The sequence below is a fragment of the Doryrhamphus excisus genome, linkage group LG3 (assembly GCF_037039965.1).
Source record: "Doryrhamphus excisus strain RoL-2023G ecotype Guam linkage group LG3, RoL_Dexc_Guam_v1.1, whole genome shotgun sequence".
Classification (NCBI taxonomy): domain Eukaryota; kingdom Metazoa; phylum Chordata; class Actinopteri; order Syngnathiformes; family Syngnathidae; genus Doryrhamphus; species Doryrhamphus excisus.
In genome coordinates, this window is record NC_136359.1 from 18,854,434 (window position 1) to 18,871,815 (window position 17,382).

At 40.1% G+C, this 17,382-nt stretch overlaps 1 protein-coding gene across 4 annotated transcripts in view; it reads right to left on the bottom strand.

Moving 5' to 3' along the window:
• The window catches only part of LOC131127680 (rapamycin-insensitive companion of mTOR-like), a 22,351-nt gene extending 5,278 nt beyond the window's left edge, over positions 1-17,073 (bottom strand). For 2 of the 4 annotated variants that reach the window (XM_058069803.2, XM_058069802.2), the window contains exons 1-32: positions 16,995-17,073; positions 16,822-16,869; positions 14,406-14,503; positions 13,033-13,097; positions 12,752-12,883; positions 12,508-12,571; positions 11,903-12,029; positions 11,549-11,718; positions 11,143-11,210; positions 10,704-10,771; positions 10,525-10,607; positions 10,058-10,145; positions 8,951-9,041; positions 8,795-8,861; positions 7,614-7,694; positions 7,381-7,481; positions 7,129-7,294; positions 6,188-6,289; positions 6,030-6,076; positions 5,807-5,942; positions 5,496-5,695; positions 5,300-5,426; positions 4,616-4,780; positions 4,175-4,251; positions 3,998-4,076; positions 3,785-3,894; positions 3,625-3,712; positions 3,392-3,484; positions 3,018-3,124; positions 2,046-2,275; positions 820-1,918; positions 109-189 (exon numbers count right to left, since the gene is read on the bottom strand). In XM_058069803.2, the coding sequence (XP_057925786.2) occupies positions 109-189; positions 820-1,918; positions 2,046-2,275; positions 3,018-3,124; positions 3,392-3,484; positions 3,625-3,712; positions 3,785-3,894; positions 3,998-4,076; positions 4,175-4,251; positions 4,616-4,780; positions 5,300-5,426; positions 5,496-5,695; positions 5,807-5,942; positions 6,030-6,076; positions 6,188-6,289; positions 7,129-7,294; positions 7,381-7,481; positions 7,614-7,694; positions 8,795-8,861; positions 8,951-9,041; positions 10,058-10,145; positions 10,525-10,607; positions 10,704-10,771; positions 11,143-11,210; positions 11,549-11,718; positions 11,903-12,029; positions 12,508-12,571; positions 12,752-12,883; positions 13,033-13,097; positions 14,406-14,503; positions 16,822-16,869; positions 16,995-17,043 (4,307 nt within the window). In that variant the 5' untranslated portion in view covers positions 17,044-17,073. The remainder of the gene's footprint in view (positions 1-108; positions 190-819; positions 1,919-2,045; positions 2,276-3,017; positions 3,125-3,391; positions 3,485-3,624; positions 3,713-3,784; positions 3,895-3,997; positions 4,077-4,174; positions 4,252-4,615; positions 4,781-5,299; positions 5,427-5,495; positions 5,696-5,806; positions 5,943-6,029; positions 6,077-6,187; positions 6,290-7,128; positions 7,295-7,380; positions 7,482-7,613; positions 7,695-8,794; positions 8,862-8,950; positions 9,042-10,057; positions 10,146-10,524; positions 10,608-10,703; positions 10,772-11,142; positions 11,211-11,548; positions 11,719-11,902; positions 12,030-12,507; positions 12,572-12,751; positions 12,884-13,032; positions 13,098-14,405; positions 14,504-16,821; positions 16,870-16,994) is intronic. The other 2 variants (XM_058069805.2, XM_058069804.2) reach the window with 1 other exon arrangement.
• Positions 17,074-17,382: the final 309 nt, after the last annotated feature.

Below are 17,382 nucleotides of genomic sequence, written 5' to 3' on the forward strand. Positions count from 1 at the left end.
AGACACACACAGGAGAGTGCAAGCAGCAAGGACGTATTGTGTTGATACTAGACTTGCACTAGATTCTACATATCTACTAAAGGAATAACACTGGCAAGGTCCACCCACCGTGGCACCAGTGTTCTGGATAGTCTGCGGTAAGGATTTATGATGCTGGACTCTGGGCAGGTACATCTCCTATCTGATATCCTGATAAACACAGCAGAACGTCCACGAAACACAAACAAACCAGTGACTGGTGATGTATATAGAATTTCACAAACTCCCCTTAAAAAAACATATCTGGCTATCACCACATTGTTTGGCTATAGGAGAATGTATGTAACCGCTCCCCTGTTTTGCAGCTATAATGGTTCACACTCTTCTTGAAAGGCTTTTTAAAAGCATCTGAGGGAATTCATGTCCATTTACTCAGAAAAATGTTTGTGACGTCAGTGACCATCCATAAAGAAGCCTCACTATGACTATGACTCACTAGCACATAATCTTTGTTCGAGTGCTGAGGTCAGGGGCTATCAGATATTTCTAGATCATATTCATGAACTTCACAGTTGTTTTGGGAAAAAAAGCCCTTTGCCAAAGTGTCCCCAAGTTGGAAGCACGTAATATGTTACTTAGATTAATAAATACAATTCATGGACAAAAAAAGCTCAAGCACAAACCAGGATTGGGATATAATAGTTTTGCAAATACAATGTCTTGTGAAGCCTCAAACTGTGAGTTGTGCTCCCAATTAATCTCATTATGAGCAAACTGTAATAGTTTAGTAAATGTTATTGTAGTATTTTCTGCTACATAATCCCCAAAGCAAGGCCTTACCTTCGAGGTGTTAGCCTGGAGTCCAAGCTCCCAGTCTTCATGGTGATGGTGTCTGTGAAGAGCACATCTTTTGCAGGCGAAGCCAGTGCTTCACTGTGGGACAAAGATGGGTGTATCCTCTGCTGTTGTAGGCGCTTCAGTGTAGCGTAGCCCAGAGCATCTCTTGGGCTGGTGTACATGAAGCTGCAGTCAGCCAGGCTCTTGATGGTGGTCACTGAGGGGGACTTGAGGGACTGAGCTCGCCTGGGGAGTGTGTGCGAGGAGCCGGGCGGTACCAAAGAGACAGTGGAGGACTTACATGCAGACATGTGGTTGGTCTGGGCCTGGGGAGCCAGGGGGGACAGGGTTTTGACAGTCTTGGCTGATACAACTGTGTTGAGGCTGACACAGTCAGAAGAGTCTGGTTCAGGTTCGGAATGTTCAGGGTTCCCAACAGTTTCCCTGGATGGGCTAGAGCTCATGGAGCTGATGCCACTGGTTGTGGTGTCCGTGTTAAAGCTCTGACTGCGGCTTTTGAACTGCGTGCCCCCACCGCCTCCTCCGCCTCCTACATTACCACCACTTGATGAGGAACCACCATCTCCTCCTGTTAGACGCTCCCGACTGCTCTGCTCTCGATCTCGACTGGGATGCTCCATGTGACCTCCAAGGCCACTGAGTCCCAGCCCTGAGCCTCCTCCCCTTGCCAGCCTTCCATCCACAAGATGCTCTTCAGATCCCCCTCTGGTCCCAACAAATGACGTTTCCAAGCTGACAGTAGGACTCTTTGGCATTCCTCTGCCAATGAACACAGTGGTGAAAACGTCACTCTGGTTTGGGATGTAAACAGAGGGCTCTGTCACTGTCCGGTTACGCCTCATACTTCCGGTCTTGAGTTCAGTTGGGGTGCGGGACCCTGTGGGGGCCTTAGGATCACTAGTGGAACGCAGCTTCTTGCTTGGAAGAGACAGGGAGTTGAGGAAACGTGCACGAACAAAGCGTGTGGAGGCCAGGATCGTGAATGGGCTGCGGTCCTTGACAGGCTTGGTGTGTACATAGAAAGGTGCATCATCTGACTGGTCCAGAAGATCACACTTGTCATCGTCCAGTATGTACATGTCTGACAGTGCAAAGAAAAAGATAGGTATGGGTATAATTGTACTTATAATAATTCTAAAATATCAATAAACAACAGGTAGTCTAATCTAATCCTCCAATAAATCAACAGTGCAAAAAGTCCTACGCACTTGGTTGAGACTCGCTCTCACTGTTATGGCGGGAGCTGGTGGATTCAGAGTTGAGACTGAGCGTGCTTGGCACCGACGAGAGTTCTGAGGTTATCTGTGTTTCGACTTCATCTGGAGTGACTGGCCACAACGTCCTGCGGCTGTGCCTGACTGCATCCCAACCGTACTGCTTTAGCAGCTCACACCCCTGCCTGGTCTTGGAGATCACTCCCAACACATAAACACATGTACTGTGGATACAAACAGATTGTTAATATTAATACACATGCTGTATTTAATTACACAATAAATGCATGATGCAAAAACACTTATATAAGCTAGGGATTTACAACTATTTAATGTGCTACCAAAACATATTTTTCATGGCATGTTTTGCAGGGTGCAAAATTTATATCACTCACAGACGGCACACAAGTTCCACACAACAGACATGTTTGCTTTGGGTTTGGCACGCCTTCACTGGCTGAAAGCTGCAATAGTTTGTGATGTTTGTATGATGTGTTATGAAACGGAACTGGTGATCGCCGGTACTTGGCGCTAAGCGAAATGCAATGAGCTTCAATAGAACCGCTTGGTCATTGAAGGTACAGACAGGTTCGAACACCTACTTGGGTTGATCTGAAAATCTCAAGTAAAATTGATCAAGCGTTGAATTACTACAGAACCTGCTTGAACATCAACAAGTAGCAAGCAGCTGATGTCTATCCCTCGCTGACGCTGTGAACAACGAGGCGGGTTCGATTTCAAGATGTGCCTAAAGAACTTAATGTGCACTTTCAATCGTGCCTTACACACGGCACTGCTATATTACGTTTCTTATCATTCATAGTAGCAATGCCACAGTCCAAAGTTGTGCTTGGCTTGTGGATGCTCTGTTCTCGTGAAACAGCAGTTCTCCGAACGAGAAATCTTGTCACATCTGTGACACCCTTATTTTATCATTTTATTTTATTATCATAAAAAAGGCCTTACCCTCGTACTGACAACACCTCACACTGCTGAGCTAATGCAAGGATGTCAGGGATGACATTCTCCTCATGGAGGAGATTCAGGCCCCAGTTTGAGGAGCCAATGTTGCCCTGAATGGATATAAAATAAAACAACAAATACCATCACAGACGTTAGTTCCAGGAATATGTAATTACAATAAAAGGTCTCAAAAATATGTTTAAATTATCATAAAATATTGACAAAAAATAAATATTTAGCCTTTTAGTATTGTTTATGTCACTGGAGCTGTTTGCATGCTGTACCCAGGACTTTAAGTATTACCATCACTACGTTTGTAAAATGAATGCACAGAAGCCATTCCTAAAATACATAAACTGATAAATAGCGTTGCTAACCAGAGCCCAAAGAGCAGCCTTCAGCTGTTTGATGCCCTCCCAGGTGTCCAGCATCGGGGAGCGAACCGTGTAGCTGAGGTCAGGAACTATACTCTGTAGACAGGCAAAGAAAAAAGTGAAACAAAGAGTAAATCATAAATCTGCATAAACAATGAACTGCAACCAAAAACAGATATGGTAAATTGTAAAAAGTCAGGTGTTACAGCTTAAAATTCAATTTCGAGTGCAGTTACCTGAGCCTCCAAAAGATGGCAGCCTGTCTTATCATGGACTAGCTGCCCATACAAGTGCACAGGGAGAAAGACATTTGGTCTTTGTAACCTGGAGACAAATCAGTGAAATTAGGTTTAAGTAGATTTAAGCTGGAGATGAACAGCAAAACTGGCCTCTCACCTTTGGTTGCTGCGTCTGACATAGTTATCTCCATCAACAGGTTTGCGATAGGTTGTTAGTGCTTCGTTGAGCTGCTCCTCAATCAGGTCCACATATTTTAAGTTGTATTCCTGCAATTCAAAAGGCATGTATTCTTGTTTTGCAATGCAATTTAACACTTTATAAAATGATCTGGTTCTGAAATGCTAGAACAGCGAAATCAACTTCTTGTACCTTCTGCCATTTATCAAGCTGTTTGCTGACATAACCCCTCTCGTTGAGGTATGAGAAACCTTTAGGTATGGACAGGAACCTGCAGTCAACATAAAACATAGCTTGTTTATGTGTAAACACAAACGATGATGATGTTGCGAACACAATGAAACCTCTGGACATAAAGGAATCACTAACCTGAGGAGCAGCAAGAGGCCTTTGTCTCCCAGGTGGGACAAAGCAGGTTTCAGCTGAATTAGCGCATGAAGATTGGCCTGTCCACCACAAAACAAGTCAGCAAGTATTTCACATATATTTTGAATATGAAATTACTGTACAGCAAGTAATTCATTAATTTCCTTTTAACCTGTTAGAAATTTAAAAGAAAATGCATACTTTTCCAGTAAAATTATGTTTTCACAATGTTTACTTGCAGAATTCATTTTAAAATGTATCATGACTAAAATATAATCTTTCTGAAAAACATCTTCTTGCAAATGAAGCAATGCTAATATGACTAACTAATTGAACACCACTGACCATTCATTGCATCAAATAATAATTACACATATCTCAGTGTATGATATGATTGTTTACTATTTGAAAATATGCAGAGTGTGTGTCTCTCTCCGTGGTTACCTTGTCCTCACAGGCCTCATCCAGAATGTCGAGGGCCTCCATGGATACAGCTTTGCTATGGTCGTGGAGCTGTGTGACCAACAGCTCCATGCCCCAGCTGCTAAAGAACTCCACACCTGCTCGCAGCAGTACACGGAGATGCTTGGTGGCATACAGTCTGCAGGTCTGCTCCCAAAAAAAAAAACACAGGAGAGGACAAAGTGAATCATTTCAATTACTGAACAATTTTTCTATGATTTGTTATATACAACTTTTGTTCTCTTGCACGTAGTAAAGTTGGGATTTGTTCCTGCTTACCACAAAGAAATGTAATGAAATGTAATATTTATTAGTCTTAAAAAACAAACTGCATCATGTCAACCTGAAGTGTTTGTTGCACTTGATTCAAATAAAACGTGAATACATTTCCCATTAATTGTTGTTTACTTGTTTGTTTTATAATCATAATTAATTTATGCCCGATCCCATTACAAAAAACAATAGGAATCTAGGAAACTTCGCCTGCACTGTCCTGTATCCAGGTATTTATTTCACAGTTGGACTGGTTGAATTTTTGGCTAAAAAGTTACAGAATCATTTTGGATCGTACCGTTCTACACAAACCAATATCATCTTTGAATCATATTGGCAACCATGAATTTGAATCATTATTAAAACAACCCAATGTTGAGCTTGTTGCCTTACATCAGTAGCAGCGGTGAGTATCTTTGAGAGGATCACCCTTGCCAGACCATCTCTGCTGTAGTCCAGTGTGGCTACAGCAAGTTTTAGCACAGCATCTTGGTTCTTCACTGAGCATAGATTCAGCAGGCTGCAAAAACAGCACATAAAGTGTTGTGTAAAATTCAGAAAAGCTGTGAGCTTGTTTCTGTACACTCACCACTGAAACAGGCCACATTTCTCCAATAGTTTGACTCCCTGAGGGTGTGCAGAGAGTGTCCCCAGGAAGAGAAAGTAGTGTTGGCTAAGTGTGGTGAGCAGGCCATTACTCTGCAGGCAGCGCTCAGGCTTTAGGCCTGCAGAAGAAGATAGCCACGATACCATATCTTTCACCAGGTCCTCCAAGTAACCTTGGCCATCCTAGAAAATAGTATAAGCCAAAAGAGATAGCGATATATAGGCAAGGCAAGTTAGAAAAGTACATAAGAACCCCAACAATGAAAATGATGAGTCTTTCTGCATTCTCCCAACCTCATCTGAGTCCATGAGGAACTCAACAAATTGGCATCCAACCACAGTGAGTTGTCTTGCTTTGAGGTGATCCAGGGCCAGCCCTGCGTACAATTTACTGCTGGGCTTGTAAAAGTACAGCAACCTCCGCACAAACCTGCATCACATTCAATAACAAGTGCAGTTGTCAGAACCAGGGGTATATCAAGGTCATGTTGGTTTATGTGTTGTAAAGAGGTCTTACTTGTGCATCTGTTCGTCTTTGTTATTCCTGAGATTTACATGCGGCCACTAGAAGGATAAGAAGTGCATTTAATTACTATAAAGATCCAACAATGAAAACAGTGCGCGCGTGTGTTGGAGAGATCTGGAGAGTCTGTGGTGCAGTATGAGTTGCCTGACCTTAAGGATAGTGCCAATAAGCAACCAGTTCCACTCTAGGTTCTGCTTGTGGTTGAGAATGTGACTGTCTCTCAAATTCATCATCAGTGCTTCCTCTGTGTCCTAAACACAGGGGAAAACAAATTATTGATTATTATTGATTTTATATACCGTGCCTACCTGTACAAATAAAGCACAAAGACTTCAATTGTGTCATAATTCTGAAATACAAAATTTAAAGGGGACTCATTATGCTTATTTTCTGCTATTTGTATTGAATTGTGGACTCCTACAGAGTAGCGACACATAATAACCCGCACAGAAAGCTATTCCAGCTGCATTTCCAAATTTTATTTCACTCACAGCCCGCCTCCAGGCACGCCCACTCCATTGTGTTTGGTCACTCCCCCAAGTGCTCTGAAGGACTTCTGGACTACTGTGGAACCCCACTTTCTAATTATGTCTGTACAGGAGTTGCTAATATATGAATAAACCCTGGATAGTTACTCTTGAATAGTGGTAAGGAGCTACTAGTAGCTGTTCTTTTTTTTTTGTGTGTGTGTGAGATTGGTGAGATTGTAATTTGCATGCATACAGCTGTATACACTCCCTGTATGCACACTCTATAATTGCTACACAAACAACCACTTCTTTCAGGGCTCACTTCCAAATGTGCAAACCTCAATATCTGAAACTTTGGTATAGTTTAACACAAAAATACAACATTTAACAATATTTATAGGTGATAAATGTGGAAAAAGCACTTAAGAGTCCCCTTTAAGTAAAAACTATACTTAACTAAATTATTTTTTCAACATTTGCCAATGACAGACATTAGCTTTATTGCATGATCATTTGACCTTAATCATCAGTAAATTAACACAGCACTTCGGTTTGTTAGAACCCCCACTGTGTGTTGCTGTGGTAAAGGGGGAGATCAACGACATCCATTAGTAGTGTACCTTTATGACATAGATGTCCCTTTGTACCCGAGAGTGTGACTCTCTGCGGCTATGTGAGGACACAGACTTGCGGATAATGTGGTCCAGATAGAGACTATGTGGTTTCAGGCCTTTCTTCTTTCTCTCGTGGAAACGCTTCAGGTTGTTGACAGCTGCACTTGCCCGACTGGAACAAATGATTATCTCGAATCATGATTTTAGTCCAGCTCACTGTTACAAGCGTACAAGTGTTTAAAGTATGAATCCACTCACAGTCGTTTTTCCTGTGGGATGTCAAAGGAGGCAGCCATGTTGATGAGGGTGGGTAGGCAGTGCAGGTGGTGACTGTGAGTGTGTGGAAGGATGGTGTTTGCCTAAACATAGGAGAGACAGGTGGAGGGAAAAGCCTTGATTATATATACAGTGTAGTACTGTGTATTTAAAAAAAACTGTCAGTACAGACAAACAGCTATTACCGACTTAGGAAAAGAAAATATTTTTATTACCATATGTAGAAGCTCGCCCAAGATAATGGTGGCTCTGACTGCAAGCTGATCATCATTGCTTGTCACCACTTCTACAAGACCCTGAAATGTAATGAGGGGTTATGGTTTAATCGAAATATTCAAAAACTTTTTCATAATAACCTCAACAACAATGGTGAACCAAACAAAATTTCTCCATGTAGAAAACCAATAAGTATGCAGGGATGAGATGGAGAATAAAAATTAGAAACACATGGTCATAGACAACCACAGCCCATCTCCACCAAGTAACTTGCAATTGCTTATTGTCCCTTGCCACATCAAAATCTGTTGAAATTTTATCTTGGATGAGTCACAGACACTGACTCACAGAGGTGTGTTACAAAAAGCCACACAATATTGTTGGTCATGATGTGTAATAAAGTATTTTCAGCTTTACTTTAGTTGCATTAAAAGCTACTTTCATAACCATATTCAAGACTACAAAAAATGGGCCGGATCAGAAGCCAAAAAATGTGGATCGGGACATTCTACTTTGGTCACTAGGTGTCAGTAACGTTACATTGACAAGACAACTGCCACCGCAGTGTACTGTCCAGAAAACTCTCCTAACTAGACCTAACTACTCCATTACATTCCATTGTAAATTGTGTGCACTTTTAAATAAAAATAAACCATTACCAACTGCAAAAATCATCTATTTGTAAGTTAGGTATCCTACCTCGCAAAAATTCAATTCCATTCCAATTAAAAAATTTAACTAATTAACCATGATAAACAAGGGTGTATAGAAATGATACTGTATGTACCAAAAAAACTGTTTAACAAAACATTCATGTTCTATCATTAAGCCAAATCAAAAAGAATCTTAACTGTTTTGAACGGCACTGAACCTGATATATCATAACTTTATCAAATTTAAAGGGGACCTATTATGGGCGGGTGGAATAAATTAAAACAGACTATTTCAACTGAGAGCACGAAATCCAAGAAATACAGCTAGAATAGGTGCAGATTCTGGAAGCTCTAGAAAGCTTTATATGCTGGTTATTGTGTGTAGCTGCTGCATGGGAGTCCACAACTCAATACAAAACATTTGCATAATAAGTCCCCTTTAAGAAAAAGCACTGTTACAAATACACGAACAACCATGAATGGATTAAATGCTATTAGCTAAATAAATGCTATTAGCTATGGCTCACCTCAAGCAGTCCACTGGTGATGAAGGCAGACAGCACAAATGCTAAGTAGTTGTCCATCAAATCGGGTCTGTTCAACAAAAAAAAGAAAAAAAAATAATGTAAAGGCTAAGACAAAATCTTAGTCCAAAAAAATAATCAACTTTTTATATCTGTTACCGTGAGCGAGCCCGGTGGGGCAGAACAAGTTTGGCTTCAGCAGCAACAAACCCATCTGAGAGTCTCCATGTATCCTGGAACCTGGCAGGGTCTGATAGAGAAGAATTAAAAGAATGAATTGTACTGTGTCTAAAATATAGACTTATTTTATTTGAATTTAAAAAATACATTTTCAATGCAAGGACTCAGATTTGTCTGAAAAGTACTGTCTGAAAAGTAAAAGAACTGCAGATGGGTTTAATAGAGCAATTTCAGAACTACGTACTACAAAAGGTTAAACAGACCAAACATATGTTGTAGAAGTGGGTGATGCTCCAAACACAACTGCAGCTGCAAGTGTTGTGACTGCAACTGAAATCGTAAGGAAGGGGAAGCCGTTCCCAGATGAAAAATACATGAAAGAATTGTTCCTAAAAATATCAAACCATCTATTCTTCCAATTATAAAATAAACAGGAAATTATTTCTGACATTCAAGAAATCCCTTTCTCTGCAAATACAGTCAAGGACGGGATTAATAGAATGTCAACAAACATCATCAGTAGGCAAATTGATGATAATTCAGCACAAGCATATTAAATTACCTGTGATGAGTCAAGTGATGTAAACGATAATGAGCAGACAGCACTGATATGCAAATATATGAACTGTGTCTTGTTTTTTGTTCTTTTTAATATATATTATTTACACAAATACGGGAACGACTCAAAAAGCCTACATAGCTCTGTGTTTTAATAATTTGCACTCTGCACTTCCATTTGTTTAATTCTATTGAGAGTACTTTTCTTTACTGGAAGAGCAGGCAAACTGGTTATTTTGATGATGAAGGTTGCCGACCCTAGTCTAGGGCCTACTCAATCAATCAAAATAACAAGCTCCAGATTAATCGACCTAGTTATTTGCCTTAATATGTAAATCAATTATGGAATCAATCGTTTGTTTTCAATATTCAGAACATGTATGCCATTATGTCACCATATGATTTCCAGGTTGGAGGAGATAAGAGCAGAGGGCCAGCCATTGAACTTGTCAATCTTCCCAAATGTTTTCTGGGATGCATCAGCTATTGTGTGAAGATAAAAGATTAAGACAACACAAGGTTACTTACCAACACTTAAAAGAGCCTCAGTGAAGTCTTGGGTTACGATGGGCACAGGGAGCCTGAATATCTCGTATAACACCTCCAACAAGCCTTTCTGCAAAAGATATAGCACACATTTGAAAGGATTAAAATATGCCTGCTGTGTAATTTATTGATCCCAAGTCCAGGAGGCAGCCATCAAGTAAGTAGTCTATTACATTGCCAATAAAGACAGGAAATGGTTTATCAATTTTCATACAAAGACAGGTTCTGTAAATTTTCTTTCATCTGTCAGTGTATTGGCTGCCTTCCAAGATAAAAACTCAAACTCTGTTAGGAAATATTTTTTGGGCGCTCCATCCACGAATGCAAATACCAGGTTAGCAAATGACAATGAACAAGTTCACAAACGTGCTTAACCAAGGCTGAAATCAAATATTTACTTCTGAACATACAGTACCGTAGTGTAATGTTTGCAGTTTTGCAACACTCACCCTAACTTCCATATTTGGTATGCAAAGTAACCCAATTAAAGATTGGATTCCGGAATTTCCAGCCTTGCATAGGTTGATAATCCCTGTTAAGAAAATAAAATGCCTTCAAAAACAGCAACTTAACAAGTAAATACATTCATGTGCAATTTAGCCTACATAAATTTTAATTACATCCTTACCTGACCAAGAACGGAAAGCTGCCACTATGGCCATTCTACTCGATAAGAAACGCGCCTCTTTGTCCTCTCTGCATCACACATTCATACAGTCATTAAAACAGAAAATCATGTTCTACACAGTATCTTTCTGAATGCTAACAAAAATTAATAAAAAAGCAAACTTGAACATCAGCAGAGCTAAAGAAAACCTGGTAGATCAAGAGAAGGAATTATAAAAAATTATTAAAAAATCTTTCAGAACAACTTAAGGAATATTCATGTTTTTTTTCCCTGATTTACATCCTAAATTACAATAATGGTTGTGTCACAAACCCTTCAACACATCACACCAGTGACCAAGATAGGAACACAGTAACAATAAACAGAAATGACACAATACTTACATTTTCACAATACACAATATTTGTTTCTCCTTTATACTTAACACACATTCACTCACTTGAGTTGGCCGTCAGCCATGTCTGCGTTGTGACGGTAGTGAAAATCTGTGAAAGGTGCGAGGATTTGCTAGAAGACAGAACACACACACACAGAAGAAACAACTGTAAAAGATCATGCAAACTTGCTGACCCTCTACCAAGTTAACAATTTACAGTACTTCTCAGACATTAGGTGGAATCCCTCTCAAACGTTCATACAAATTTGACTGTGGCGAGATGCATTGGTCCAAGACGTTTGTTTACAGACAAGCAGGTCTTGGGGAAATACGACTACTTTGACTACTTTCAATGCCATAGAAAAGGGAAAGCTCACCCCTGGCTGCTAATCCTGACACCTACCACACTGGCTCATTCACTTGTTCTGAAGGGTGTGTTTGTTTTATTTGTGTTTGTGTGTGGGTTTACCTCTAACTCTACATCGATGCGCACGTATTGACGGGTACGTGGGTGGTTGAGAAGATGTAGTATGGTGGTAATCAGAGCTTCATTGATGCGACTCAGCTGACAGTCAATCACACTCTTCAAGATAGTGCTGAGACCTCCCCGCTTGGCAACTACCTCTGGGTTCTTCAGGGCTATAGAAAACAACAAATAAGCATGGATACTGTGGCCAGGATAAACACTTTTATTAATCCACAGAAAATTCAGAGTATAGAGAATATTCATTTCGATTCATCAGGCATTTACAAGGCTTTCATCTTTCAGTGGGTACTTTTGAAACTATCGCTCATTTTACATCTGTGATACTCAAGTCCATACCTAGCTCACAAATGATGGCGATGGCCGCACGGACCATTCGGTCTCTCTCTTGTAGTCCATCAGTCCCCACAGCAATAAGAGAGTTTGCAACAGAGGTGGGGAAAAGCATTGCATTGACAGTAATGATCTACAGAGGGAAAAAAATGGTAGAAGTTGTACAAATGTTTTGTCAATTTCCTTAAAGATTTTCCAGTGTGAAACTGTTTTTGAGAAACAAGATAATGTATGGTTTGATGGTTTATGTGAATTTTCAAATGTGAAAAAATGTTTTTGTGGTAGGCCAGCGTCGACATCACATGGTGTCATCTAAACCCAACAACCCCTTCAGTACAGAGCTGGCCTGGGTGTGTGTGTGTGTGTGTGTGCATGTAAATGTGTGGAGAAGGTTTACAGTAAAGTACAGAAAAAGCCATAAATAGCCTTGACTGCAAAATGCGCCGATCACCCATGCACTGACAATGTTGCTAACCCAAAGATCTTTGTGATGGTAATATGCTGGCAGAGGGCTGCTAAGTAAGTACAAGAGGCACATTCCTACAGTGACATGACAGCAACCCTACAAATTCATTACATACAGGATGGTCGTGGAAGACGGCTAAATCTACCTTTCTGACTAGTCTTAGAGCTTGCGTCCTTTCCCCTTCGTTGCTCTGCTGGATGTCAATGCACCTAAAAAAAATAACATGACAATGCCTTTTTAACACAGGTACGCAAGGCAGTAAGAGAAAACATGCATGAACCATTATTTTAAATGATCAAGCCAATGAAGAGTGAAAGGGGTAAAAGAAACAACCCCCACCCCACAATTCATAAATAAAAACAATACTAAATCAAATTCAGCAGTCTCACCTGGCTATCAAATAATCCACTTGTAGTCTGATGACCTTCTGCAGTACAATGGTGTCTCGAATGAGGTAGCGGAGTGCCCGCAACCCTGCAGCACGCACTTCCTTGGCCTCATTAAGTAAAGCTAGTCGCAGACTGGGAATTGAAACAAAAAATGACAAAAATATTTAAAAAGTCATTTTGTTAATCGATCAGTATTTTCTGAAGATTCTTCACAAAACAAAAATAATCAAACTGCATAATTTTCCCCCGCCCATTGAAAACAATCATAAGGCAGCACTTACCAAACAATGATTTCTTCGTATGTAAACCCAAAAATTTCCTCATGATGACCAATGCTGCAGAGGAGCTAAAACACAGACAGAACATGCGTTTTATTAACAGTCACTTTGGCATTTACATACCATCTTATATCTCAACAGTATTCAACATAAGCATAATTAATTGAAGATCCAAGCAAACAGCTTCCCAAACGGCAAACGGCATCAATTTCTGTGCCCCAATTTACTTGCAATGTTTATCGATGAAGACTATACTACTGTATTTAGAGATGAGCCCTTTGATGCCCCTTTCAACGGTAGAACATACATACAGTAGATGGCTGAGCTAACTTCCAAAAGAACATAAAGGTTAGTAAATACGCAGGTCACACTGATAGCACTGACTGCATAGACACAGAAGATATGAGACATCTAGCACTATCTACCCACTCAAGTAAACTGGACAAGTCCTTTTTCCAGTGAAACCTTTCTTTGGAGCGCAACAAAAATCTCCAAAAACAAAAGCAGCACTATTGTCTCCAAGAGGAATGGGGGGAAATCTGTAGCAGGATAGGATGGGATGAGGAATCAGAGAGGTGACGATAGGGAGCTGTTTTGAACCAGCTCTGATGTCAGAGCCCAAGCAGGCAGGAGGAGGGGAGAAGAGACTGTGAAAGGGGCATGTGACAATCTCCGGGGGGATTAGGTCACTCTCACTGTCCTAGAACCCTTTTAAGGAAACAGACGAAACAGAAAAACATTCAGACAGCCACAGAGGATTTACCCTCTGTCTTCTTGTAAACAAGACAATTAATAAGCTGTATGAATTAAAACTCACAAATCAGACCCAATCCGGGCACAGTGGCTGCACAGAGACCGGTAGTCAGTCAAAATACTGTGTGTTCTCAACTGGTATTCGAATTAGCTTTTACAGCGGCGTCTCACAATATCAGCAAATGTTTCAAAGAAAATATTTGCTGGGATTGGTAAAATAGCCGTTCTGTCAATTCAACACAGATGGCATTTTAAAGTTGACCTTTTGAACTTGGATTTCTGTTATTGTTACTGTTTTTCATAAAAGGAACAGATTGTTGAGGATATTTTTATTACACACTAAAACATTCGAACAAAGGAAAAGCAACTTAAGCTCCTCAAGAAAATGTTTTCCAAAATCTGTTGATAAGCAGTCCTGCGTTTTTAGTGTCATCTCACACACCTGCGCCACTGTTAACACTGTTCTGTGTTCGAAGGGATACAATTATGAACTAAAACTAAACTAAAAACTAAAAGAAATGCAAACTTAAAACTCATTAACTGAGAAGTCTATGTTATTATTAAAATTAATACATTGTGGTCCTCCACTCCTGCAACAGAATGAAAAGGGTTGAGAGCATTACCTTGACAAAGTTGTTCAGGTGGCCAAGTTTACGCATGTTACTGACTCCGTGTGGTTTGGCCACATTCTGAAGGATTTCTCTCAAGTTCTCTGATGGTTCTGCAGGACAAAAAAATACAGTGTAACCAATACGAGTATTAGGCCATAATGTCATAATATCAGTCAGTGAACTGTAATTGATATGTTTCAGGAAGGAAGTTGGTTTATCTGGTCGAACCTTGATATTGTGTGTACAGTGTACACAAAGTCTAGACAGTAAAAGACAAACTCAGAAGGGAAATGTGTTTTGTTTGGGGGTCATTTGACTACTTCATGCATACTGCAATGTAAATAAAATGCCAAGACAGCTTTACCTCACATTGGAGCTAAGATGTGGGGTTCATCCCCGTTCCTACAACACTTACTCGGTTTCTTTAGAGTACACACAGGACTACTGGCAATCTGCTTTTTGAGTAAAATTTAAAGAATATATATAACAAGATGTTACCACTATGTAATCTAAAATGGTAAGTTATTTAACATTAACAAATGGCTGCATGACTTTGTTGAATGAGTAGGCATAGAAGGCCCATACGCTAACAGTAGTAAAACCAAAATGAAATCCTTACATTTTGTCTGGGAAATGCCAGTGTGCAGTCTTCTGTTTATGACACTGCATGTTACACATTTAGTGGTTCTGAAATCTCTCTCATAAATGAATAAAATACTTAATTTTGGTCCGCAAACAATAAACTCAAGAATTAGTAAAAACATGTCGACGGCAGAACAGGGACACAATTGTTAATTACTTGACTTTTTAGACCTAATGTCTCTTATTATGCCAAGCAGCTGCGTGCCAAAAAAAAGCAAAGCATAAAGCATAAAAAGTTCAGAGAAACACCCACCAATATTGACTGTTTAACTGTCATGACCATCATGAAAGATAAACACTATTAAATGCTAGTTCAATGATAATTGTAGAAGAAATCTGTGAAAAAAGAGGTTATCCTTCCAGATCAGAATAATGTTTTAAAGGGCCCTACTATGCTTTTTCCACTTTTCTGACTTATAAATGTAGTTCTAATGTTGTAGTCTAGTGTTAAACAATGCCAAAGTTTCAGATAAAGACGTGTGCGCATTTGGAAGTGAGCCCTGAAAAAGGTATGGGATGGCTCAAAACACTCTGTGTCAGAGGGCGTTACAAAACTGTTCTTTTGTGATGTCAACAAAGGAGCGGGTTTCCTTATGGGCGTGGCTGTAAGCGCTATACTCTCTGCTTCCCTCGCCCTTAACCGAGCTCTGCTTCGCTGTTTATGAAACAAGCTCAGGCAGAAGTTATTGTAGTTATTGTAGATTCCCAGCAGGAGTTATATTTAAAATATTTGGAGTTTCAGGTAGAGTTCAGACTTGAATCTAATTGTGCCACAAAAAAGCTTAAATTGTCGTGCAACACTATTCAATTGTGATCCATACATAAAATGTTGTATATTGTAAGTGTCAAAAGATATCATGGAAATGAATTATTAGCTGTGAGAAAGGGGTAGGAATAAATAAGATCTGCTTCTTCTTACTCCTTTTGAGACATGCTGAGTTGAGCAAATATAAACATGGCATGTTCCTAAATCCAACGGGTTATGAATGCCAGAAACAAATACAACCTATCATTAACAACATATTGAATCATTTGCAGCAAATCTCAAATATATGTCAACAAATGCAATTCGCTTTTGAAAAGGTATTAGCCTTTGAGTTTGAAGACGTAAAAATGTAAAGCATGTCAGGCGGCCCAAATACATTAAATATACTGTAGTTTATTTTTCCATCCAGTATACATTAGCTGGCCGTCGCCTATCAGGTAGTCGTGCTAAGAACGTCTTAGGAATTGATTTGCATGTGCATTCAGTATAAATAGCAGTTGCATGCATGATAATACACATACATACGGAGTAAAACTAGAGATTATACTGTATGTACAATGTAAACAAGCAGAGAGGGAGCGTAAAGAAGAGCCTGTGCATTTCTACAATATGCAGTAGCACCAGATCTCCTCTGTACACCATGTGCTGTTTGAATGCTGCTCAACTGTCAACATTAAAAGCGAATTTCACAAGGTAGACGAGCAACAATTACGGCTCTTTGACCTATTATCAGCCTAACCTGCAGACTTACAATCAAAACAATGTCGTCGTGGGTGGTTAGCTGTGGCAGCTAGCGAGCGCTAACTCAGCTAGTTAGTTAGCTTAAGAACGCCTGTTATTCAGATGTGTCTAGCAATGTTATTACTCTAAACAGAGCGGTAAAAAACTAAATGGCATAAAGGAGAAAATGACAAGTGCCCTGTATTGTCTTCGGCTTTGCATGGCTTGTATTTGAAAGAAAAAAACGTCCCCGTCCATATTGAACAATAATCGCTTTCAGTGTGATGTGAACAACCCTACCTCTGGTCAGATCCAGCGGTACGTTCTCTTCCCCGCTGTCATTCCGACCTGTCAAAAACACACACCGTGAGCATTGAGGATGAAGACGCCGAGGTCATCAGTTGCCTGAGAATCTCTATATTTGCAATATCCCACTAATAAAGAAAGCACCGAGTCGGCTTTTTCATCCTTACCTCGCATCCGAAGACTCCGGATAGGACGGCCGCGGAAGCTGGCCGCCATGTTTCCAGGAACATCCACAACACCGGAAACTTCGTGGCTTCTCGCGAGAAAACAAACAACGGGGGTTGCCACGACAGAACGTCTCACAGATTTGGGATCAGATGAATCCGGCTTAATCCCCATTGATACGTTATCAAGACGACAACAGTGAATCCGATCTAGTGACGGTTTGGGTTTGTGAAGAAAGAACGTGATCAGTTCAAATGTAAATCAGTTGAAATGCAGTTTACGCTCTCCCTCATAGTGTTTCATAAAGTATTTATATCGTTTCCCCCTTATATAATTTGACTTTATCAGATAGAGTTACTGAATAAAATTGGCAATAAATGAAAGTAGTGG